This window comes from Oncorhynchus nerka, linkage group LG14, assembly GCF_034236695.1.
Source record: "Oncorhynchus nerka isolate Pitt River linkage group LG14, Oner_Uvic_2.0, whole genome shotgun sequence".
Taxonomy (NCBI): domain Eukaryota; kingdom Metazoa; phylum Chordata; class Actinopteri; order Salmoniformes; family Salmonidae; genus Oncorhynchus; species Oncorhynchus nerka.
Genome location: NC_088409.1, coordinates 87,487,897 through 87,512,263, shown reverse-complemented (window position 1 = coordinate 87,512,263; position 24,367 = coordinate 87,487,897). Strand labels below are relative to the sequence as shown.

At 44.4% G+C, this 24,367-nt stretch overlaps 2 protein-coding genes across 4 annotated transcripts; one reads left to right on the top strand and one right to left on the bottom strand.

Annotated features, from left to right (window-relative positions):
• Positions 1 to 1,751: 1,751 nt before the first annotated feature.
• On the bottom strand, positions 1,752 to 8,809 carry msantd4 (Myb/SANT-like DNA-binding domain containing 4 with coiled-coils). Its single transcript, XM_029681439.2, has 4 exons — positions 8,702 to 8,809; positions 7,526 to 8,112; positions 6,644 to 6,913; positions 1,752 to 3,670 (listed from the first exon to the last, which is right to left on the bottom strand). Exons 2-4 carry the CDS (start codon positions 7,862 to 7,864, stop codon positions 2,936 to 2,938), a joined length of 1,344 nt encoding a protein of 447 aa, XP_029537299.1. The 5' UTR covers positions 7,865 to 8,112; positions 8,702 to 8,809; the 3' UTR covers positions 1,752 to 2,935.
• A 26-nt stretch (positions 8,810 to 8,835) lies between these two features.
• Positions 8,836 to 23,148, top strand: aasdhppt (aminoadipate-semialdehyde dehydrogenase-phosphopantetheinyl transferase). 3 transcript variants are annotated; one of them, XM_029681441.2, is made up of 7 exons: positions 8,838 to 9,283; positions 9,941 to 10,172; positions 10,976 to 11,097; positions 13,392 to 13,553; positions 22,336 to 22,404; positions 22,538 to 22,703; positions 22,861 to 23,148. In XM_029681441.2, the coding sequence occupies exons 1-6, from the start codon at positions 9,140 to 9,142 to the stop codon at positions 22,700 to 22,702; spliced, it is 894 nt and encodes a 297-aa protein (XP_029537301.1). In that variant the 5' UTR covers positions 8,838 to 9,139; the 3' UTR covers position 22,703; positions 22,861 to 23,148. The 3 variants fall into 3 exon arrangements, with proteins under 3 accessions (XP_064856583.1, XP_029537301.1, XP_029537300.1); XM_029681440.2 differs by having other exon boundaries at positions 22,803 to 23,148; XM_065000511.1 differs by lacking the exon at positions 13,392 to 13,553 and having other exon boundaries at positions 8,836 to 9,283; positions 22,538 to 23,148.
• The last annotated feature ends 1,219 nt before the right edge of the window (positions 23,149 to 24,367 follow it).

Sequence of the window (24,367 nt, the reverse complement as noted above, 5' to 3'; positions counted from 1 at the left end):
AGGTTGGAGTCATTAAAATGAGTTTTTCAACCACAAATTTCTTGTTGACAAACTATAGTTTTGGAAAGTCAGTTAGGACATCTACTTTGTGCATGACGAATAATTTTTCCAACAATTGTTTGCAGACAGATTATTTCACTTAGAATTCACTGTATTACAATTCCAGTAGGTCAGAACTTTAGATACACTAAGTTGACTGTGCCTTTAAACAGCTTGGAAAATTCCAGAAAATGATGTCATGGCTTAAGGAGCTTCTGTTAGGCTAATTGACATCATTTGAGTCAATTGGAGGACCACGCAGCCGTCATACCAAGCAAACCGAAGAACACCATCCCAACCATGAAGCACGGGGGTGGCAGCGTCATGGTGTGGGGGTGCTTTGCTGCAGGAGGGACTGGTGCACTTCACAAAGTAGATTGCTTCATGAGGAAGGTAAATTATGTGGATATATTGAAGCAACATCAAGACATCAGTCAGAAAGTTAAAGCTTGGTCGCAAATGGGTCTTCCAAATGGACAATGACCCTAAGCATACTTCCAAAGTTGTGGCAACATAGCTTAAGGACAACAAAGTCAACGTATTGTAGTGGCCATCACAAAGCCCTGACCTCAATCCTATAGAAAATGTGTGGGCAGAACTGAAAAAGCATGTGCGAGCAAGGAGGCCTACAAACCTGACTCAGTTACACCCGCTCTGTCAGGAGGAATGGTCCAAAATTCACCCAACTTATTGTGGGAAGCTTGTGGAAAGCTACCCGAAACATTTGCCCCAAGTTAAACAATTTCAAGGCAATGCTACCAAATAGTAATTGAGTGTATGTAAACTTCTGACCCACTGGGAATGTGATGAAAGAAATAAAATATGAAATAAATCATTTTCTCCAATATTTTTCTTACATTTCACATTCTTAAAATAAAGTGGTGATCCAAACTGACCTAAAACAGGGATTTTTTTACTAGGATTAAATGTCAGGAATGATGAAAAACTGAGTTTAAATTGATTTTGGCTAAGGTCTATGTAAACTTCCGACTTCAACTGTATCTACAGTGCTTTTCGAAAGTATTCAAACCTCTTGACTTTGTCCACATTTCATTACGTTAAACCTTATTCTATATTAATTTATTTTTTCTCCCCATCAATCTACACACAATACTTCATAATGACAAAGCAATATCAGGTTTTTAGAATATTTAGAAAATGATAAAAAATTAAATATCACATTTACATAAGTATTCTGACTCTTTACTCAGTACTTTGTTGAAGAACTTTTCAATTACAGCCTTGAGTATTCTTGGGTATGACGCTACAAGCTTGGCACACCTGTATTTGAGGAGTTTCTCCCATTCCTCTCTGCAGATTCTCTTAAGTTCTGTCAGGATGGATGGGAATTTACCATAGATTGACGTCAAGTCGTAGAAACATCCCAAGGATGATCAATGGAAACAGAATGCGCCTGAGCTCAATCTCGAGTCTCAATGCAAAGGGTCTGAATACTTATGTTGCAAACATTTCTAAAAACCTGTTTGCCCTTTGTCATTAGGGGGTATTGATGAGGAAAAACATTTATTCCCTCCATTTTATAATAAGACTAATGTAACAAAATGTGGAAAAGGGGAAGGGGGTCTGAAAACTTTCCAAATGCACTGTATACATCAGGTGATTTAAGTGTGAATGTGTGTGTGTGCATGTGTGTGTGTGTGGGGGGGGGGTTACACCAGATGTATTAAAAAACAGGCAGAATAAAGTAAAAATACCTTATTTATGTATATCCTTTATTGTGAGTCAAGGCAATGCAGAAAACATATCCCATCTCTTTTTTTCTCTCCTTTTTAAATAGTTACTCAACTCTTTCCTTGGACGACGGGTGAACCAGCAGATATATTCAACTACAGGGCTACTATAGAACACCACACAAAACATTTCATCATAGTACCAAACCACACCCACTATCAAAATAAAACAATTATAAAAGACTTAGGTTTGGAAAAATAAAGACATCTGTAAGGCCTGATATGACACTGGTTGGGAAACAGTCACACAGAGCATTTTGTGCTTTGAGTTTACAGCTATTCTACATTATGTCCACTTCCTATGCAGTACATGGATGGTACTACTGAGCTACACACAACTTTACCAGGGACAAAACCATTTCTCCCAGTACACAACCACTCACTTTATACAAAACACATTGTACAGACAGATTATCTTTGTTAAAATGAACCGCTCCTCTGAATTGAAAGAATCCCTGTTAATGCAGGTCCACAAACATAACAGAATGATTGGCAGGGAGATTTTTTTAATGTGATTAGATGAGGCTACTTAGTTTGAGTGGCAGTTTCAGTCTTGGTCCTGCCTCTACAGGAAATAAGACTGGATAAATATCCTCCGTCATCAACCTGGAGTTGGATGATGACACCCTGCTGATCTAAGGTCAGTTTGGTTGAGCTGTGCACCTCATTTCAAACATTGTGGATCAGACTGAACTGTAACAAGCAATTGGAGCTGCCAGAAACAGACAGGAGAGGGAGGAGAGAGTCTCACTGGACCATGGAGGTGACTGCTCATATAGGCTCGTAGCTGGCCTGCCTACACTGAGATAACCTCCCCTCCCCTCGTTTGCTCTTCTTCCAGGCACTTCTCTCATAGATATGCTTTAATGCTCACCACATACGCTGCTTCTAAGGTTTACTATGTACATCTCGCTCTCTCAATGACCTCGTACCCCTGCATATCGACTCGGTACCTGTACCACTTGTATATAGCCAAGTTGTCGCTACTCATTGTGTATCTATTAGTACGTCTTTTACTTTTCTTTCGCATTGTGTTGGTGGGAAGGGCCCCTAAGCATTTCACTGTTTGTCTACACCTGTTGTTTACCAAGCATGTGACAAATACAATTTGATGCTATCCTTCCTCTCTCCTTCCTCCTGCTCCCTCAGCGACCCTGATCCTGGTGAAGCTGGATTCTCTCCTTCTCCACCTCTAGTCTCTCCCGCTCGATCTGCAGTCGTCCAGACTCAAACTTAAAGAACTGCAGCCTCTCTTTCTCTAACTGCAGTCGCTCCTTCTCCAGCCTCAGTCTCTCACCCTCCAGATCTATCATAGAAAGCCAGGGTTTATTCTCCTTTCTCTCATTCTGTCCATCCACAGCAGAGGAAGAGGTGGTGGTAGGGGTGGAGGAAGAGGGAGGGCTTTGCTGGGGGGGAGCTGTGGCCCGTTCTGATTGGTTCATGAGCAACACCCGAAGTCTCTCCTTCTCCAGCTGCAATCTCTCTTTCTCCAGCTGCAATCTCTCTTTCTCCAGCTGCAATCTCTCTTTCTCCACCTCCGACTGACTCAGTCTTTCCTTCTCCAGTAGGAGTCTCTCTCTCTCCACCGCTAGCCGCTCCGTTTCCACAGCCAGACGCTGCTTCTCCAAGGCAACCAGAAGTCCCGCACTCTCGTGATTGGCTAGTCCTAAGCCAGCAAAGCCCAGTCCACCCAGGCCGGTCGATGAGAGGTCCCGATTCATTGAGGCCGCCGCCGCCCCCTTTGATGCGCTGAGCATTCCGAACTCATCAATGTGTGAAAATACTTCAGGGATACGTCCATCTCGCTCTCCCATGTCGGGTAGGAGGGAGGGGAAACAATCATCATCCTCTCCCTCACCCTCACCACTATCACCCTCCAGCTGACAGAGACAGAGACTCAGATCATTGATATACTGATTAATATCATACACACATCCTGACACGCACACTAGTGATGCACAGGTCAGTGGTTTGTAACCCATTCACCACCGCCCAACTATGTGAGAGTAAAAATCTGAGGCCCGCACCCGACCCTAACCCACAATATAGAAAATGTGCTGTACAGACGCAAAGATCCGCCGCTTATAACTGATGACATTTTAGTAGGCTATTTGTTATTCAAGAATACCCATACAAACATGCTGTATACAATTAGTTCATTTTATACTGTAAACAAACGGTATCCTTTCAGTTGAGCGTACTAGCTCGTCGCCCATCTACCGGAAGTTGATGCTGTTGCTACACAACCTCTTACTAGCTAGTTAGCATAACAAATGACTAGTTAGACATTTTACGACTTCGGGTGTGTTCTTAAATTCAATCTGGAGTGCGCTCGTAAATTCAGAGCGTGGTAAGATTGTCAGTTTGTAAATTCAAAGCGTATCGCTCTCGGAGCGCACACTGGACGCCCGGGCCGAGGAGTAGGGTTGATTTGAGCGTTCTGACCTTACAACGGCAGTCAAGCACCCAAGCAAATGTTGGCTAGCTACTTCCATACACAAATGAGACCACTCTGACCATTTCTCGCCCTAGCAGAGATGGTTAGGCAGTTTAAGTTATCCAGAGCGTTGGTGACTAACTGTGCTGCTGACAATTTAATTATGCTTTTTGCTGACACCGGCCATATTCAACGGGTATTGAGTGTTCGTAAATTCATTATTCTGCGCTCTGGTACACTCAGACGAGAGTGCTCTGAAATCGGAGTAGATAGCCAGAGCGAATTTACGAAAGCACCATAATGTCCACTGAGAACACACTAAGACTATACCATAAAGCTAAGCTAAAAAGGACGTGAATAATCAAGTCAATGTTGGGTAGTTAGTTAGCCTATAGTTATTATACTGGCATATTTCATGTATAAGTAGCCAACTAACATATCGGTACATACTGCTGTAATGAAATGCTATGTGGTTCGTAAGGACAGCGTAGATAACAAATTGTCAGCCAATATAACGTCTAACGTAACTTATTTGAAAAGTTATTACTTTATTACATTCACTAATTATGACAAATGTTGAGCAAAGCAATAAATGTGTATCCGCTCTCGTACTTCGGCTGCATATTTTCCATAATTTTCTTCCTTCTGACAACGATGTGAAGCCACGCCCATTTCCTGAATTGCATTATGGGCCCGAAAGTACAGAAATAGTGTCCCCTGTGTGTATACTTCATATTTTGGCGAATTTAGTACAACATCTGTGAACTTGGCATACTAACTATATCCATACGATGACCAATAACCATACTATATACTCAATTCACGTCACAAAAACTCAGCAAAAAAAGAAACGTCCCCTTTTCAGGACCCTGTCCTTCAAAGATAATTCATAAACATCTAAATAACTTACCAGATCTTCATTGTAAAGGGTTTAAACACTGTTTCCCTGCTTGTTCAATGAAGCATAAACAATTAATGAACATTCACCTGTGGAACGGTCGTTAAGACACTAACAGCTTACAGACAGTAGGCAACTAAGGTCACAGTTATGAAAATGTAGGACACTGAAGAGGCCTTTGTACTGACTCTGGAAAAACACCAAAAGAAAGATGCCCAGGGTCCCTGCTTATCTGCGTGAACGTGCCTAAGGCATGCGGCATGAGGACTGCAGTTGTGGCCAGGGCAATACATTGCAATGTCCGTACCCTGAGAAGCCTAAGACTGCTCTACAGGAAGACAGGACGTACAGCTAATAGTCCTCGCAGTGGCAGACCAAGTGTAACGCCTCCCCAGGATTGGTACATCCGAACATCACACCTGCAGGACAGGTACAGGATGGCAACAACACCTGCCCAAGTTACAACAGGAACGCACAATCCCTCCTTCAGTGCTCAGACTCTCAGCCTATTGCAGACAGAGGCTGGACTGAGGGCTTGTAGGCCTGTTGTGCTCACCAGACATCACCGGCAACAACGCCGCCTAGGTATCTTTGAAGGAATGAACGTTACAGAGGCCTGTCATGGTTTGGGGCGGTGTGTGTCATCATCGGACTGAGCTTGTTTTCATTGCAGGCAATATCAACACTGCTGCGTTACAGGGAAGACATACTCCTCCCTCATGTGGTACCCTTCCTGCAGGCTCATCCTGACATGACCCTCCAGCATGACAATGCTACCAGCCATAGTGCTCGTTCTGTGGGTGATTTCCTGCAAGACAGGAATGTCAGTGTTCTGCCATGGCCAGCGAAAAGCCCGGATCTCGATCTCAATCCCATTGAGCAGGTCTGGGACCTGTTGGATCGGAACTTGTCCGGGAACTTGCAGGTGCCTTGGAAGAGTGGGGTAACATCTCACAGCAAGAACTGGCACAGTCCATGAGGAGATTCACTGCAGTACTTAATGCAGCTGGTGGCCACACCAGAAACTGACTTACTTTTAATTTTGACCCCCCCCCCTTTGTTCAGGGACACATTATTCCATTTCTGTTAGTCACATGTCTATGGAACTTGTTCAGTTTATGTCTCCGTTGTTGGATCTTTAGTTCACACAAATATTCACACACGTTAAGTTTGCTGAAAATAAACAGTTGACAGTGAGAGGACCTTTATTTTTTTGCTGAGTTTAGTACAGTTAATATGAGTATTCAAACACAGCCCTTGTCTTTCTTGCCTCAGTGGATTGACTTTTTCTGCCCACATTCCCAAAATCATTTGGCAATTGGCATGTATTTGGCATTCCACAGTTAGGAACTAAAGCTTAGGCTACGCACTAACACCAGATAAAAATAAATAAAAAATGTACCCTATGGATATCGATTGCGCAATAATTCTACAATTATATATATTTTTTTAATGCATAATGTTCCCTTTATTCAACTCACAAATCAATAACGCACACACAAACACATGGATCCTCACCCTGTATCCATTGGCCTCCTCCTCCAGCTTAACCTCCGTAGACATCGAGTGTCCGCTGGGCTCTCCAAGATCCGCCAGGTCCTGCCAGTCGCACTGGGACTCCTTGGGAAAGCCAGAGAGGTCGAGCGACTGGTCCCCTGAACCCAGTGAGGCGTCGTGTTCAGGGGAGGACGGATCATACTCTGCCTTCAGCCCTGTGGAGAGAGACAGCTCCGCACGGAGCTGCTTCCTCTTCATTAGCGACCGCCAGTCCAGGTAACGCCGCTTCACCTGGAACCACACACACACAACCATTACAAACAGTGGTGATGTCACAACTCAAAATGCTTCAGGAAGTTGAGGTAAAATCAGCACTGGGAAGTGGGTGCCCAAAGGAACTCCTTCTAGTGAATCGGGGTGAATTAAACTATTGAAATGCGGCCCTTATATGTAGGATACAAACTCTTTTCAGTGTTGTGTTTGAGGCCACCTGAAGTGAGGGCAAATAGAGAGAGCCACTACAAATTAGCACTAACCCAAACAAGTCTATAACAAATAAAAAAATACTAAATATGTTCCAACTTCACCTGGTCTCCTGACAATATATAATGAAAGTAGGAAGCCCAAGTTTCAATAGGCGATAAGATATGAATGTGTCATAAAAGGAGTGAGGATATGTGGGCTTGCGAAGCAGTTTTATGCGCTGACAATGGGAGCTGATTATTATGAGGTTTTTACACCACTTGTCTCTGGAAGAAATGATGAATCCTCATTGTCCAAGTCAAGACGGACTGCAAATGTATCCGATACGAGACACTCAATGTGGTCTAGAGATCAGACTCGAGTGCCACAAATCTCTTTTAGAACATAATTTGTCACTATGGAAGCCCTCTCCACACACACCTCTGAAGCTGTGCGTAGTTCACCCTCTCCCAGTGCGTTGACGCCTCCTGCTACCTCCTCCCAGGCTCGTCTCTTCAACTCGTTGATGGCGGTGTTCTGCTGGCGGGAGAACAGCACGTCTCGTCGCTTGTGGATCTCCCGGATCAGCGTCTGCGTCTCACGAACGCTGTAGTTACTCTTCCTCTTCCTCTTCAGGTGTTTCATTTGCAGGAAATCCAGCCTGGCGGTCAGGAGAGGTGCACAGGCAGATGGCGAGAGAGAGAGATCAAGGAGGGATGGAGATAGGGATGGAGAGACAGTAGTCTTACAGAGGGACTCTGAAATGGAGAAGGACATCATTGGGCAGAAGCATAGAGAAGTGTGAAAGAGGGAGGGATGAAAGAGGGAGGGATGAAAGGGGGGGATACAGAGAGAGGTGGAGAGAGCAGTCAGGCTGTAGATCGCTGGATGAAGGACTGCTGTTGAGAAGAATCCCACTGTCCTTCCTCAGGTGACACACTCCCTTAGTTCACTCAAAGGTCACACAAAATAGGTAAGTGCTACAGCAGATGTGTTCTCAGGCAACCAGAGCAGGGCTCAGCTTCCTCCTGAAAGACGAAAACAGGAGCAGAGCACCAGAGAACGATTAGTTGATTCAAACTAGTGGTAAACTTATCTTCAATAGAACACAAAACGGGTCTGATCTTTATCTGTCACAGGACAAGTGAATGCTTTGACAGACACAAGACTGCATGCGTAAGAAGACTGCTGTGTATTTGACCTGCTGAGTATCGCAAAAGCAAAGCTTTGCTTGCAGGCAACCATAATTTCAAACCATGCCACAACCTTGGTTCTTTTTTATTTATTTGGGCCCACGATTGACGATGGGGGAAGAGATAGCTATCATATCTGTCTCTCTATTTTCCGAGGTGAGACGGGGATCAGGATAGGTTCCAGTTTGGAATATGTAAAAACTCAGTGCAGTGCTTTGCATTACGCTTTTTGTGAAACGCATCAGCTAGCTTGGTAATGTAGCATAATCGGCGGTGTTTGTGGAACCGATAGCTAGCTAGCTAGCACACCAGCACATTTGCACCGTAAAAACTCAAATCCCCACATATCCTTTTTATTGAGCCAACATGGTCACGCTCTCCCACGTAATGTAATACCATTCATGATCATCGTAAAATAACTCACCTTATCTATCGTAGAGAATAAATCAGATGCTCATCAACGCCAAAATCTGAATCGGAAAGACACCTTTTGGCGACGCACCATAAACATCCTTCCCATTGGTCCCTTCATTGCCACGCCTACTTTTGACATGTCACGTCCCACCAGTTTTCCGGGTCCGCGGTCGTGTTGTTATAGCTAGCATGTTGTCAAAGTGAAGCAAACACTCGTTCAGGAGGACACTTATCAGCAGGACACGTATCAAGTTCTCATGCGTTGCTAGCAACTATGTTTTTTGGTTTGCGGTATTTGTAGTGCCTAAAATACCGACACACTTACCTTACAGCTAACAGTTAGCTAATCCACAAAAGCGGTCAGTGTTATCCAGCTGCATTACGAGAGGTAACGTTAGCTTAAAGCGGAACGTCGATCTACCCGTTCTTAGCTCTGAAACTGGCCGCCATGGGAGGCGTTCGCTGGGCGTTCCGGTGTGGCTCGTGGACGCCGAGCCGGTCGGAGTGGCTGTTAGCGGCCCGGTGTGTGCAGCGCGAAGAGAAAGAACGAATCGGACAGTTCATGTTTGCCAAAGATGCCAAATCAGCTATGGTGCGTTGACTGTGTTATTCCGATAGAAAGTAATCACTGTGCCATGTCCTCCCTTGATTACCAAATAGCAATTTCCACGTTCTAGGTTTTTGTCACTTCACACCTGATTCAGCTAATTATCAGGCCTTGGTTAACCATGTCAGGCAAGGCTGAGACTGTGACACACAAGGCTCAATAGTACATTGAAAGTGGTGGGGAAACATCCGACTGGGAGGTGTGATCATTGTCAGGAGGAGATGGAGACAGTGGAACATGTTCTATTTCAGTGCCAGAAATATGGGAGGGAAAGGGAGCAATTTGTTATTATATTTGAGGAAGGAAAGATTAAGTGAACTACTGGGGGGATCTAGTATTTAATTTGTTTCCTTAGGGAGATGAGAATATTGGGTAGGATTTAGACCTTCCCCTGTCTCTGGTCCACTGGGGATCTAGTATTTAATTTGTTTCCTTAGGGAGATGAGAATATTGGGTAGGATTTAGACCTTCCCCTGTCTCTGGTCCACACTCCAGTCCAGTTGGTGGCGGTAATGTACCTTAAAGTTGGTTGCCAACTGCCAAGCAATCCACAGAAGAAGATGACGATGCTTCAGAGTTACCGTTCACTGGAGAGAGGAGAGGCAGCACCCTTATTGACACTCCTTTTCCCTGCTCTTCCAGGCTGGCAGGTTGTTGTTGAGGAGGTTGGTGTGTGACAGGATGGGTGTTCCCTGGTCTGACATCCGCTTGGAGCGTTCTCCCAGAGGAAAGCCCTACCTGGCCAACCCAGCCTGCTCCAGCCCTGAAACCATGGGCTGGAGTTTTAACATCTCCCACCAGGGTGACTACGCTGTGCTGGCTGCAGAGCAGGGGCTGCAGGTCGGGGTGGATGTAATGAAGACCACCATGCCAGGTGTGTGTGTCTGCACGATCTTTAGTGCTTTGATGTGTCAGTTTGATTAAATAAGCAGCATTGAGAAGAGCTCACTCTGGCAGTAAACTGTCTTACGACATCCTGAACCCTTCTCTCTCTCTCTCCTGTTTTGTGTGAGAGAGATGTAACCCTTCAATCCTGTCTAACTCCCCTGCCTGACTCTCTCTATTTCACCCTTCTCACCACATCTCATTTGGCATCCTCCTCTCCAAGCCTTCAGGACGCTAATCTGCTAACCCAGTCCTGTCACTCACCCAGACCTTCTCCCAAATCCCTCTTTAAATAGGCCTAGATCTCGTTCTAAGTAGCCTCATTCCCTAAGGATGGCGATACCTTAAAGCACATACTTATCTTCCACATTTCCCCCCAGGGAGAATAGCTAGCTAGGCCCTTTTTTAAACCTTATAGATGGGCTGTCATTCACAAATCTCTAAATACATTTTTACAAAGTTATCTAAAGGAAGTTTGCTGCAGTTCCGTTCTTTACCACATGATGCCACTGTTGTTTTTCATATTCCCTGAGAGTGATTTGGCAGTGCTCTATCACAGGGATCTCCTGCCGATTCCCATTCTGTCTATGTTTAAAGATGGTTAGAGGAGAGAAAGTGATGATCCCAAACAAAGTAGGAGTGTGTTGCTTTTCTCTCCATTTTCAACCTCTTCTCCCTCAACTGTTTCCTTATTGTCAGAGCTCAAACCCTTAGGTTTGTGTTTATTTTATTATAAAAAATGTTTTCCCTCCACCCCCCACCCCCCCCTCTCTCCCTCCCACTCTGTCCCAGGTAGCACTTCTGTGCCAGAGTTTTTCCGTATCATGACGAGGCAGTTTACTGATTATGAGTGGAGTGTTATCCGCAGAGCAGGATCGGAATGGGAGCAACTGACCATGTTCTACAGACACTGGGTAACCATCACTCTCACATCCATGGTGACGCTTGGCACGCTTGACTTGTACACTGAGTCATACACATTACATGCACCCCCCCAATTAATTGAGCTGCTCAGTCGAGAAGTTGTCAGATTGAGAGAGCGGTACAAGGACATTAAGTACTGATATCATTGCCGTTGACTAATCTTAGTGCTTTCCCGTTGCTATAGTGACTTGCCTTGTAATTGTGTTACTGTGGCTTGCCCTCGTGTAACAAGGTTTGTTTGACTTCAGAGACACATCCACACACACCATGATCATCACACACAGAACCCTGTGTCAATGCCTGGGACAGGGAAAGTGTTCAACCTGATAAGTGATGATTTTCAATGCCTTATGGGTACACCAATGGTTGTTCGCCATTTAAAATGATTATTGTGTACAGGCAGTGCCTTCAGAAAGTATACACACACCTTGACTTATTACACATTTTGTGTTACAGCCTGAATTCAAAGTGGATGAAATAGTTTTTTCCCCCTCACACATCTACACACACAGTGCCCCCATATAATGAAAAAGTGAAAACATGTTTTTAGAAATGTTAGCATATGTATTAAAAATGAAATACAAAAATATCTCATTTACATAAGTATTCACACCCCTGAGTCAATACAAGTTAGAATCCCCCTTTGTGTCGTTCTGGGTCATTCTCAAAGAGCTTTGCACACCAGGGTTGTGCAACTTTTGCTCATTATTCTTTTTACAATTTTTCATGCTCTGTCAAGTTGGTTGTTGATCATTGCTAGACAGCCATTTTCAGTTTCTTGCCATAGATTTTCAAGCAGATTTACGTCACAACTATAACTAGGCCAACTAGGAACATTCTGTGTCGTCTTGGTGAGCAACATCAGTGTATATTTAGCCTAGTTTTAGGTTGTTGTCCTGCTGAAAGGTGAATTTGCCGCCCAGTGTCTATTGGAAAGCAGACAACCAGATTTTCCTATAGGATGTTGCCTGTGCTTAGCTCTATTACATTTGATTTTTTATCCTAAAAAAATGTCCCTATTCCATGCGGATGACAAACATACTCATAACATGATGCAGCCACCACTATGCTTGAAAATATGAAGAGTGGTACTCAGTGATGTGTTGTTGGATTTGCCCCAAAGAATGGTTTGTATTCAGGATGTAAATTTAATTTCTTTGCCACATTTTACGTAGTTTTACTTTAGTGCCTTTAGTGAATTTGTATTAATTCTGTACAGGTTTCCATCTTTTCACTTTGTCAATTAGGTTAGTATTGTGGAGCAACTCCAATGGCCTCATAATGAAATCCCTGAGCGGTTTCCTTCCTCTTCGGCAACTGAGTTAGGAAGGTTGCCTGTATCTTTTTAATGACTGGGTGTATTGATACACCATCCAAAGTGTAATTAATAACTTCACCAAGCTCAAAGGGATATTCAGTGTCTCCTTTTTTGTTTTGTTTACCCATTACCAATAGGTGCCCTTCTTTGCGAGTCATTGGGAATCCTCCCAGGTCTTTGTGGTTGAATCAGTGTTGGAAATTCATAGTGCGTAGACTTATGTGACTTGTTAAGCAAATTTGTACCCCTGAACTTATTTAGGCTTGCCATAACAGACGGTTTGAATACTTATTGACTCGACATTTAAAGCTTTTCATTTTTTTATTATTTTAAAAACGTAATTCCACTTTGACATTATGGGGTATTGTGTGTAGGCCAGTGAGACCATCTCAATTTAATCAAGTTATATTCAGGCTTTAACGCAAACATTTTTGGAAAAAGTCAAGGTGTGTGAGTACGTTCTGAAGGCATTATATAATTAAGCAATAAGGCTCGAGAATATGTGGTATATGGCCAATATGGTTGCAAGGTCAGCTCGGGGATTCGATAAGGTTCAAATCTGTCGTTCTGCCCCTGAACAAGGCAGTTAACCCAGTGTTCTTAGGCCGTCATTGAAAATAAGAATTTGTTCTTAACTGACTTGCCTAGTTAAATAAAGGTAAGATAAGCACAACGCAACGTGGAGTGCCTGGACACAGCCCTTAGCCGTGGTATATTGGCAATATACCACAAACCCCCGAGGTGCCTTATTGCTATTATAAACTGGTTACTAACGTAATTAGAGCAGTAAAAATGTTTTGTCATACCCGTGGTATACCATAGCTGTCAGCCAATCGGCATTCAGGGCTCGAACCACCCAGTATCTAATCTCACTTGTACACAACAAGAGTACTTCAACTGTATTCTTTTTACACTACTCTTCATCTGATATTTTTGGGGCTCTGGTTATCTTTCCTGTCCGTCAAGGCGTTGAAGGAAAGTTTCATCAAGGCGATTGGCACAGGGCTGGGCTTTAATCTACAGAGGGCGGAGTTTCACCTGTCACCTGAGCCAATTGCAGAGGGCAAGGTGTGTCGCCGGACCACAATGCACCTGGACGAGGAAGAAGAGGAGGTCTGGGCGTTCGAGGTGAGCAGGGTTCAGTGGAGGGAAGGAGAAAGTAGCAGGAAGAGTAAAGAAAGTTCAAGAGTGTCCAACCATCTCCCGCCTGTTTCTGTGTGTCCAACCATCTCCCGCCTGTTTCTGTGTGTCCAACCATCTCCCGCCTGTTTCTGTGTGTCCAACCCATCTCCCGCCTGTTTCTGTGTGTCCAACCCATCTCCCGCCTGTTTCTGTCTGTCCAACCCATCTCCCGCCTGTTTCTGTCTGTCCAACCCATCTCCCGCCTGTTTCTGTGTGTCCAGCCATCTCCCGGCTGTTTCTGTGTGTCCAGCCATCTCCCTCCTGTTTCTGTGTGTCCAGCCATCTCCCGCCTGTTTCTGTGTGTCCAGCCATCTCCCGCCTGTTTCTGTCTGTCCAACCCATCTCCTGCCTGTTTCTGTGTGTCCAACCATCTCCCGCCTGTTTCTGTGTGTCCAACCCATCTCCCGCCTGTTTCTGTGTGTCCAACCATCTCCCGCCTGTTTCTGTGTGTCCAACCATCTCCCGCCTGTTTCTGTGTGTCCAGCCATCTCCCGCCTGTTTCTGTGTGTCCAGCCATCTCCCGCCTGTTTCTGTGTGTCCAGCCATCTCCCGCCTGTTTCTGTGTGTCCAGCCATCTCCCGCCTGTTTCTGTGTGTCCAGCCATCTCCCGCCTGTTTCTGTGTCCAACCCATCTCCCGCCTGTTTCTGTGTGTCCAACCCATCTCCCGCCTGTTTCTGTGTGTCCAACCCATCTCCCGCCTGTTTCTGTGTGTCCAACCCATCTCCCGCCTGTTTCTGTGTGTCCAACCCATCTCCCGCCTGTTTCTGTGTGTCCAACCCATCTCCCGCCTGTTTCTGTGTGTCCAACCCATCTCCCGCCTGTTTCTGTGTGTCCAACCCATCTCCCGCCTGTTTCTGTGTGTCCAACCCATCTCCCGCCTGTTTCTGTGTGTCCAACCCATCTCCCGCCTGTTTCTGTGTGTCCAACCCATCTCCCGGCAGTTTCTGTGTGTCCAACCCATCTCCCGCCTGTTTCTGTGTGTCCAACCCATCTCCCGCCTGTTTCTGTGTGTCCAACCCATCTCCCGCCTGTTTCTGTGTGTCCAACCCATCTCCCGCCTGTTTCTGTGTGTCCAACACACTATCACAGAATGTTGCGAAATGGACACAATTTTCTTGTTGTGGCTAATTTTAGCTAGGTTAGGGGTTAAGGTTAGGTGTGAGGGGTAGGGTTAGGGTTAGGGGTTAAGGTTAGGTGTGAGGGGTAGGGTTAGGGTTAGGGGTTAAGGTTAGGTGTGAGGGGTAGGGTTAGGGGTTAAGGTTAGGTGTGAGGGGTAGGGTTAGGGTTAGGCGTTAAGGTTAGGTGTGAGGGGTAGGGTTAGGGGTTACGGTTAGGTGTGAGGGTTAGGGTTAGGTGTGAGGGGTAGGGTTAGGGTTAGGGGTTACGGTTAGGTGTGAGGGGTAGGGTTAGCTAACATACTAGCTAAATAGTTAAAAAGAAGTAGTTGCTAAAATGCTGAAGTTAGCCATCATTTGATTCAAACACGCAACGTTTGGGTTGCTTGAACTTCCGGTTATACGCTCACCCATCCTCCCCGCTAGTTTCTGTCTTAAATAACCTACTGCTTTCATCAGTGATTGAACTGCACTGTATACAAAACATGAACATTTGTAAAATTGTGTCAAGAATTGCACATAAGTGTATTTCACTGTAATTTGTGATAGTGGGTTGATGTATTACAGACACGCTAAGCAGCAGATGGTTTATAGTAAATCTTTTTGGCAGCAGCTCAAATGCTGTTCCAATTCCACTAACAGCAGCCTAGCAGGGTCTCTTTAGCAGCTGTAGCTTACTCTATCCAATTTCATCAGTTAGCTTTAACGTTACCCACTAAAACTAATGCTACCCTGCTCCAATTTCATCAGTTAGCTTTAACGTTACCCACTAAAAACTAATGCTACCCTGCGCTAATTTAATCAGTTAGCTTTAACGTTACCCACTAAAAACTAATGCTACCCTGCGCTAATTTAATCAGTTAGCTTTAACGTTACCCACTAAAAACTAATGCTACCCTGCTCCAATTTCATCAGTTTGCTTTAGAGTTACCCACTAAAGCTATTGCTATCCTTATTGCGTTTCAGAGCCACTAACGACAGATTAGCACGGTCTTGTTAGCCATACGATGTATTAGCCGCTATCTCTATGATTGCTATCTTAGCATACGAACAAATGTGTACTCTGGCCCTCTCTCTGTCTCGGAGTCTTTGAATTCTCCAACAATGTATCCTTGAAAGAATTTCTAAAGTACTTTTCTAGGAAATACTGGGGCCCTTTACCTAGGATGCTCTCAGTACCTCTCACACCAAGGCTTTAGAGTTGTAAAAAGTCACCTCTTTATTTAGTCTCCTTTCCTCATCTCCCTCCTTTCAGCCACACTAGTCTGAAGAAATACTGTATGTCAGGGGAAAGCAGTATTGTGGAAACCTATTGTGTGAGTTGGATCTCACCTATAAAGCTGAAAATAATGAATGGTCCATCACAGAATCCGTTCTGTCCTCTCTGGACTGGTTTGTCGGGCTAATGGTGTTTCTGTTGTGACACTTCTGCCACCAGAGAATAGCAACATACCTACGGTATTGATCGCCAGCTTAGGGACAGTACAGCTATGCTGTAGATCTGCTGCAGAGATGTTTTCTAAATGGGAGGGAAGGATGGACGGAGGCAGTGAGGGAGCTAGGGAGGACTGGGAGAAAACTAACTGCCCAATTTCGGGAGCACCAGAGAGACCAGGTTTCAGTACTGGAACCAAGGGATTAAAATCCTCATGTTTGGACCTTTCGCTGTTGGTTGGGTCAAGTGTACACACACACACACACACACACACACACACACCTTTTGCCTGAGTGAGCAAGAGAAGAGATCATGTTCTTGTCTCCTCCCTCGCTGCCATATTGATCAGAGAAACAATTAGGATGCTAGACTTCACATCTGATAAGGTCTGCAGAATGAATGTTTCTTCCAGATAGGCTGAAAACTCTGCAGAAACACTTGTCTCTCACACACACATTCAGTATCACAGCACCACCTATTACCATACATACATACAGTACCAGTCAAAAGTTTGGACACACCTACTCATTCCAGGGTCTTTCTTTATTTTACTATTTTCTAACATTCTAGAATAATAGTGAAGACCTCAACTATGAAATAACACACATGGAATCATGTAGTAAGCAAAAAAGTGTTAAACAAATCAAAATATATTTGAAATTCTTCAAATTATTATCTACCCATTGCCTTGATTACTGCTTTGCACACTCTTGGCATCTTCTTAACCAGATAGTCACCTGGAATGCATTTCAATTAACAGGTGTGCCATGTTAAAAAGTTAATTTGTGGAATTTCTTTCCTTAATGCGTTTGAGTCAATCATTTGTGTTGTGACTGGTATACAGAAGATAGCCCTAATTTGTAAAAGACCAAGTCCATATTATGGCAGGAACAGCTCAAATAAGCAAAGAGAAATGACAGTCCATCATTACTTTAAGACATGAAAATCAGTCAATATGGAAAACGTTGAAAAGTTTCAAGTGCAGTCGCAAAAACCATCGAGCTATGATGAAACTGGCTCTCATGAGGAACAGGAAAGGATAACCCAGAATTTCCTCTGCTGCAGAGGATAAGTTCATTAGAGTGAACTGCACCTCAGATTGCAGCCCAAATAAATGCTTCACAGAGTTCAAGTTACACACATCTCAACATCAACTGAGACTGTGTGAATCAGGCCTTCATTGTCGAATTGCTACTAAGAAACCACTACTAGAGGACACCGATAATAAGAAGAGACTTGCTTGGGCCAAGAAACACGAGCAATTGACATTAGACCGGTAGATATCTGTCCTTTGGCTGATGAGTCCAAATTTGAGATTTTTGGTTCTAACCGCCGTATCTTTGTAAGATGCAGAGTAGGTGAACGGATGATCTCTGCATGTGTGGTTCTCACTGTGAAGCATGGAGGAAGAAGTGTGATGTTGTTGGGGTGCTTTGCTGGTGACACTGACGGTGCTTTTATTTAGAATTCAAGGCATACTTAACCAGCATGGCTGCAGCGATACATCATCCCATCTGCTTTGCACTTAGTAGGACTATCATTTGTTTTTCAACAGGACAATGACCCAACACACCTCCAGGCTGTGTAAGGGCTATTTGACCAAGAAGGAGAGTGATGGAGTGCTGCATCAGATGACCTGGCCTCTACAATCACCCGACCTTAACCAAATTTAGATGGTTTTGGATGAGTTGGACCGCAGAGTGAAGGAAAAGCAGCCAACAAATGCTCAGCAAATGTGGGAACTCCTTCAAGACTGGTGGAAAAGCATTCCAGGTGAAGCTGGTGGAGAGAATGTCAACAGTTTGCAAAGCTGTCATCAAGGCAAAGGATGGCTACTTTGAAGAATTTCAAATATAGAATATACACTGCTCAAAAAAATAAAGGGAACACTTAAACAACACAATGTAACTCCAAGTAAATCACACTTCTGTGAAATCAAACTGTCCACTTAGGAAGCAACACTGATTGACAATAAATTTCACATGCTGTTGTGCAAATGGTATAGACAACAGGTGGAAATTATAGGCAATTATCAAGACACCCCCAATAAAGGAGTGGTTCTGCAGGTGGTGACCACAGACCACTTCTCAGTTCCTATGCTTCCTGGCTGATGTTTTGGTCACTTGAATGCTGGCGGTGCTTTCACTCTAGTGGTAGCATGAGACGGAGTCTACAACCCACACAAGTGGCTGAGGTAGTGCAGCTCATCCAGGATGGCACATCAATGCGAGCTGTGGCAAGAAGGTTTGCTGTGTCTGTCAGCGTAGTGTCCAGAGCATGGAGGCGCTACCAAGAGACAGGCCAGTACATCAGGAGACGTGGAGGAGGCCGTAGGAGGGCAACAACCCAGCAGCAGGACCGCTACCTCCGCCTTTGTGCAAGGAGGAGCAGGAGGAGCACTGCCAGAGCCCTGCAAAAGGACCTCCTGCAGGCCACAAATGTGCATGTGTCTGCTCAAACAGTCAGAAACAGACTCCGTGAGGGTGGTATAAGGGCCCGACGTCCACAGGTGGGGGTTGTGCTTACAGCCCAACACCGTGCAGGACGTTTGGCATTTGCCAGCCAGAGAACACCAAGATTGGCAAATTCTGAAAAAAAACAGAGTCTGGAGACTCTGTGGAGAACGTTCTGCTGCCTGCAACATCCTCCAGCATGACCGGTTTGGCGGTGGGTCAGTCATGGTGTGGGGTGGCATTTCTTTGGGGGGCCGCACAGCCCTCCATGTGCTCGCCAGAGGTAGCCTGACTGCCATTAGGTACCGAGATGAGATCCTCAGACCCCTTGTGAGACCATATGCTGGTGCGGTTGGCCCTGGGTTCCTCCTAATGCAAGACAATGCTAGACCTCATGTGGCTGGAGTGTGTCAGCAGTTCCTGCAAGAGGAAGGCATTGATGCTATGGACTGGCCCGCCCGTTCCCCAGACCTGAATCCAATTGAGCACATCTGGGACATCATGTCTCGCTCCATCCACCAACACCACGTTGCACCACAGACTGTCCAGGAGTTGGCGGATGCTTTAGTCCAGGTCTGGGAGGAGTTCCCTCAGGAGACCATCCTCCACCTCATCAGGAGCATGCCCAGGCATTGTAGGGAGGTCATACAGGCACGTGGAGGCCACACACACTACTGAGCCTCATTTTGACTTGTTTTAAGGACATTACATCAAAGTTGGATCAGCCTACAGTGTGGTTTTCCACTTTAATTTTGAGTGTGACTCCAAATCCAGACCTCCATGGGTTGATAAATTTGATTTCCATTGATAATTTTTGCGTGATTTTTGTTGTCAGCACATTCAACTATGTAAAGAAAAAAGTATTTAATAAGAATATTTAATTCATTCAGAACTAGGATGTGTTATTTTAGTGTTCCCTTTATTTTTTTGAGCAGTGTATTTTATATTTTGATTACTGTCAACTTTGGACTGGTATTGTTTGAATGTATGTGTACACACACACACACTCAATTAACATACAGATGAGGCAAGCAGCAGTGCTGCCCTGGTGACCTCTGAGCACTGCATATTGATTGGCTGGCTTAATGAGATGGCAACCAAGGTCTTTCCACTTCCTGGTGACCCTGTGTAATGTCACAACCCCAATGTGTTATAATGAGGTCATGACATTTGGTAGTGAGGGAATTAAAAAGAGGACTCACGTACACAGAAACACACAGGGTTCTTTACAACTCATACATGTACAGTCGTGGCCAAAAGTTTTGAGAATGACACAAATGTTAGTTTTCACAAAGTTTGCTGCTTCAGTGTCTAGATATTTTTGTCAGATGTTACTATGGAATACTGAAGTATAATTACAAACATTTCATAAGTGTCAAAGGCTTTTATTGACAATTACATGAAGTAGATTAAAAGAGTCAATATTTGCATTGTTTGCATTGTTGACCATTCTTTTTCAAGACCTCTGCAATCTGCCTTGGCATGCTTCTGGGCCACATCCTGACTGATGGCAGCCCATTCTTGCATCAATGCTTGGAGTTTGTCAGAATTTGTGGGTTTTTGTTTGTCCACCCACCTCTTGCGGATTGACCACAAGTTCTCAATGGGATTAAGGTCTGGGGAGTTTCCTGGCCATGGACCCAAAATATCGATGTTTTGTTCCCAGAGCCACTTAGTTATCACTTTTGCCTTGGGCAAGGTGCTCCATCATGCTGGAAAAGGCATTGTTCGTCACCAAACTGTTCTTGGATGGTTGGGAGAAGTTGCTCTCTGAGGATGTGTTGGTACCATTCTTGATTCATAACTTTGTTCTTAGGCAAAATTGTGAGTAAGCCCACTCCCTTGGCTGAGAAGCAACCCCACACATGAATGGTCTCAGGATGCTTTACTGTTGGCATGACACAGGACTGATGGTAGCGCTCACCTTGTCTTCTCCTGACAAGCTTTTTCCCGGATGCCCCAAACAATGGGAAAGGGGATTGATCAGAGAAAATGACTTTACCCCACTCCTCAGCAGTCCAATTCCGGTACCTTTTGCAGAATATCAGTCTGTCCCTGATGTTTTTCCTGGAGAGAAGTGGTTTCTTTGCTGCCCTTCTTGACACCAGGCCATCCTCCAAAAGTCTTCGTCTCATTTTGCGTGCAGATGCACTCACACCTGCCTGCTGCCATTCCTGAGTAAGCTCTGTACTGGTGGTGCCCCGATCCCGCAGCTGAATCAACTTTAGGAGACGGTCCTGGCGCTTGCTGGACTTTCTTGGGCGCCCTGAAGCCTTCTTCACAACAATTGAACTGCTCTCCTTGAAGTTCTTGATGATCCGATAAATGGTTGATTTTAGGTGCAATCTTACTGGCAGCAATATCCTTGCCTGTGAAGCCCTTTTTGAGCAAAGCAATGATGGCCGCACGTGTTTCCGTGCAGGTAACCATGGTTGACAGAGGAAGAACAATGATTCCAGGCACCACCCTCCTTTTGAAGCTTCCAGTCTGTTATTCGAACTCAATCAGCATGACAGAGTGATCTCCAGCCTTGTCCTCGTCAACACTCACGCATGTATCAACAAGAGAATCACTGACGTGATGTCAGCTGGTCCTTTTGTGGCAGGGCTGAAATGCAGTGGAATAGTTTTTTGCGGAATCAGTTCATTTGCATGGCGAAGAGGGACCTTGCCATTAATTGCAGTTCATCTGATCACTCTTCATAACATTCTGGAGTACATGCAAATTGCCATCATACAAACTGAGGCAGCAGACTTTGTGAAAATTTATATTTGTGTCATTCTCAAAACTTTTGGCCACAACTGTACACACACACTGTCACAATTATTTCACTCTTATCCAGACAGTTAGAATCAGATTGAATCCGCAGTAGGGGAAACAGCGCCCCTGTCTGCCCCACAACCTTTATTGTTTTTGTTTTGTAGACAATGATGTCTGGGGGAGAAAAAGTATTTGTTTTCACTAACTTCTTTGTAGTATAGCAAACAGATGTTGCAGGGAGTCATCCTTCCATAAAGAACATGAGATACAGATGGAGGATCTTAATTTGATCCAGTTTGCTCCTGCAAGAAAATAACCCTGCAGCAACAGGAAAGGTGGATTATGATTATTAATGGACATTTTTGCAGTGCTTGATACATTTTTCGAATGTCTAAAATGTCAAAGTGCAAATTAAAAACTTTAGAAGGCTTTTTAAACCACAAATGCACTACGTGTTTTTAAATGTCCTGCAGGAAAGTTCTCACGCTACAGGGTGATTCAATGTTAGATCCTACATCTGTAACCTCCCTCCCTTTAAAAAGTAAAGGAGTGAGGCTATTTTCTCCTTTCAATCTCCTCTCCCCTCTGTCTCCCCGGGGTGAGGCGTCCATTACTCCTGGAAAGCCAGGCAGTGAGATGGAGATTGCTTGTCTGGGATGTACACAACTCCCCCGAATGGGCCTATGATTAGGGCCAACTGTGTGGAATGAAAGAGAGAGAGAGAGGGTAACCGGGATGATGAACAGCCAGTATTAGGACACTGGTGTGTTAGAACAGGGAGAGGAGAGTTGTGTGTGTGTGTGTGTGTGTGGCCTGCTGCATGCGTGATCCTTTCCGTAAACGAGAGCTATTTGTCACCTTAACCACTCGTACAAGTCAACCCCTATAACCTCATTCTGTTTGTATGTTGTGTGTATTTCATGTAAATGTGTGTGTTTCTTTAACTGCTCCTGTCCACCTTCAGGAGACTGTATTGGGTAAGGACCACCATGTTGCTGTGGCACTGGGACCCAGCCATACAGTCAGATCTGTGGTGAGTCGTGTGTGTGTGTGGGAATGTCTGTGTGTGTGTGTGTGGGGGGGGGGGAATGTAAGTGAGCCTGTGTGTGTGTTTTTTTCCCCAGCACAATATAGTAGATTTCTAACCTCTCCTTCTTTTTCCTCAGCCTCCCCCTGCCCTCACCGATCCTCCCCCCTCCTTCACCTTCCTCTCCTTCAGTGACCTCATCAGCATGGCCACACCCCTCTTTGAAGAAGACTCCGCCTACTGGGAGAACTTCCAGAAAAAGGCTGAAGCTCCGGAAAGACAGAGACTCATAGCTACAGCATGAGGTAGACAGGTTAGGTTAAGACTGTGGGTAGAATAATCTGATCCTAGATCTGTGGTTAGTGGCGACGTGTACCTGACCGTGAATTTTTTTTTTATACGAGTGAGGTGGAGTGGTCAAAGGACAGACAGGTGATGTCACTCCTGTTGATCTCCATGCAGGACCGTACAGGAACAGTCGGTGAACAGCAGGGTTGGTGTGACTGAGGCATCTGGAGGAGCTGGACACTCTAACAACAAATTGAAATAGCATTGAAATAATGTTGGTCCTCAGACCCACCTAGAGTCAAATGCCAGTGATGGAAAGGGTTCCATGACTGCAAATTGCTCTTTTTTGGGGGGTATTGATTCTGTAGGTTGCAATCACCTGAATTGATTGTGGTCATCTGTCATTACTACAGTGTTGTTGACCAACCTCCCTGTAATGTGATTAAAGGTTTTATCATAGGCTTTGCTGACATTCCATATTCATTTATGTTCATTTTAGTGACCATGTATGACTCAGTTGGTTGAGAATGGTGCTTTCACCGCCAGGGTTGTGGGTTCGATTCCCAGGGTCACCTATATGTAAAGTTGCTTTGGATAAAACGTCTGCTGAATGGCATGTAATACTGTACAAAAATATACAGTACCACTCAATTTTGGACACACCTACTGATTCCAGGGTTTTTCTTTGTTTTTAATATTTTCTACATTGTAGAATAATAATAGACATCAACACTATGAAATAACACATATGGAATCATGTAATAACCAAAAAGTGTTAAACAAATCAAAATATATGAAGTAGCCACCCTTTGCCTCTGACAGCTTTGAACGCTCTTGGCATTCTCTCAACCAGCTTCACGTCCACTGGCTTTGAGCATGTGTGATGCGTACTCTTTATAGCTCTCTCACTTCTCTTCCCTGCTATCCCTCTCATCTTCCCTCTTTTTCCCCATGCCTCACCCTCTATCTCTCTCTCCCTTACTCTCTCTTCATCTGGCTGTGCGTCTATTTTGGTCAGAAACATTTAGTGGGCCAATAGGAGCTTGTGTTTGAAAGACAGCAGGGCTTTTAACAGCAGGCGTACTTCAATGTCAAGTTAAGGGGCTTTATTGGCATGGGAAACTTATGTTTACATTGCCAAATCAAGTGAACTAGATAATAAACAAAAGATAAACTATACAAATTAACAGTAAACATTACACTCATAAAAGTTCCAAAAGAATAAAGACATTTCAAATGTCATTATGTGCAAATAGGGAAAGTACAAACGGGGAAAAAATAAACATAAATATGGGTTGTATTTACAATTGCGTTTGTTCTTCACTGGTTGCTGTTTTCTTATGGCAACAGGTCACACATTTCTCTCTCTCGCTCAAATCAAATTGTATTTGTCACATGTGCCGAATACAATAGGTGTAGATGTTACAGTGAAATGCAACAATGCAGTTTTAAGAAAAATACCACAAAAAATAAATAAAAGTAACAAATAATTAAAGAGCAGCAGTAAAATAACAATAGCGAGGCTATATACAGGGGGTACCGGTTAGTCAATGTAATTGTGGTAATATGTACATGAAGGTAGAGCTATTAAAGTGACTATGCATGAATAATAACAGAGTAGCAGTAGCATAAAAGAGTGGGAGCAATGCAAATAGTCTGCATAGCCATTTGATTATAATGT

Excerpts from the sequence above, each read along its gene's own strand:
- msantd4 (XM_029681439.2), bottom strand. The coding sequence starts at position 7,864 with ATGATGTCCTTCTCCATTTCAGAGTCCCTCTGTAAGACTACTGTCTCT. Across the intron at positions 6,914-7,525 it reads AACTACGCACAGCTTCAGAG|GTGAAGCGGCGTTACCTGGA; the intron begins GTGTGTGTGGAG and ends GTGTGGTTCCAG. Across the intron at positions 3,671-6,643 it reads AGGAGGCCAATGGATACAGG|CTGGAGGGTGATAGTGGTGA; the intron begins GTGAGGATCCAT and ends TGTCTCTGTCAG.
- aasdhppt (XM_029681441.2), top strand. The coding sequence starts at position 9,140 with ATGGGAGGCGTTCGCTGGGCGTTCCGGTGTGGCTCGTGGACGCCGAGC. Across the intron at positions 9,284-9,940 it reads AAGATGCCAAATCAGCTATG|GCTGGCAGGTTGTTGTTGAG; the intron begins GTGCGTTGACTG and ends CTGCTCTTCCAG. Across the intron at positions 22,405-22,537 it reads GCCATACAGTCAGATCTGTG|CCTCCCCCTGCCCTCACCGA; the intron begins GTGAGTCGTGTG and ends CTTTTTCCTCAG.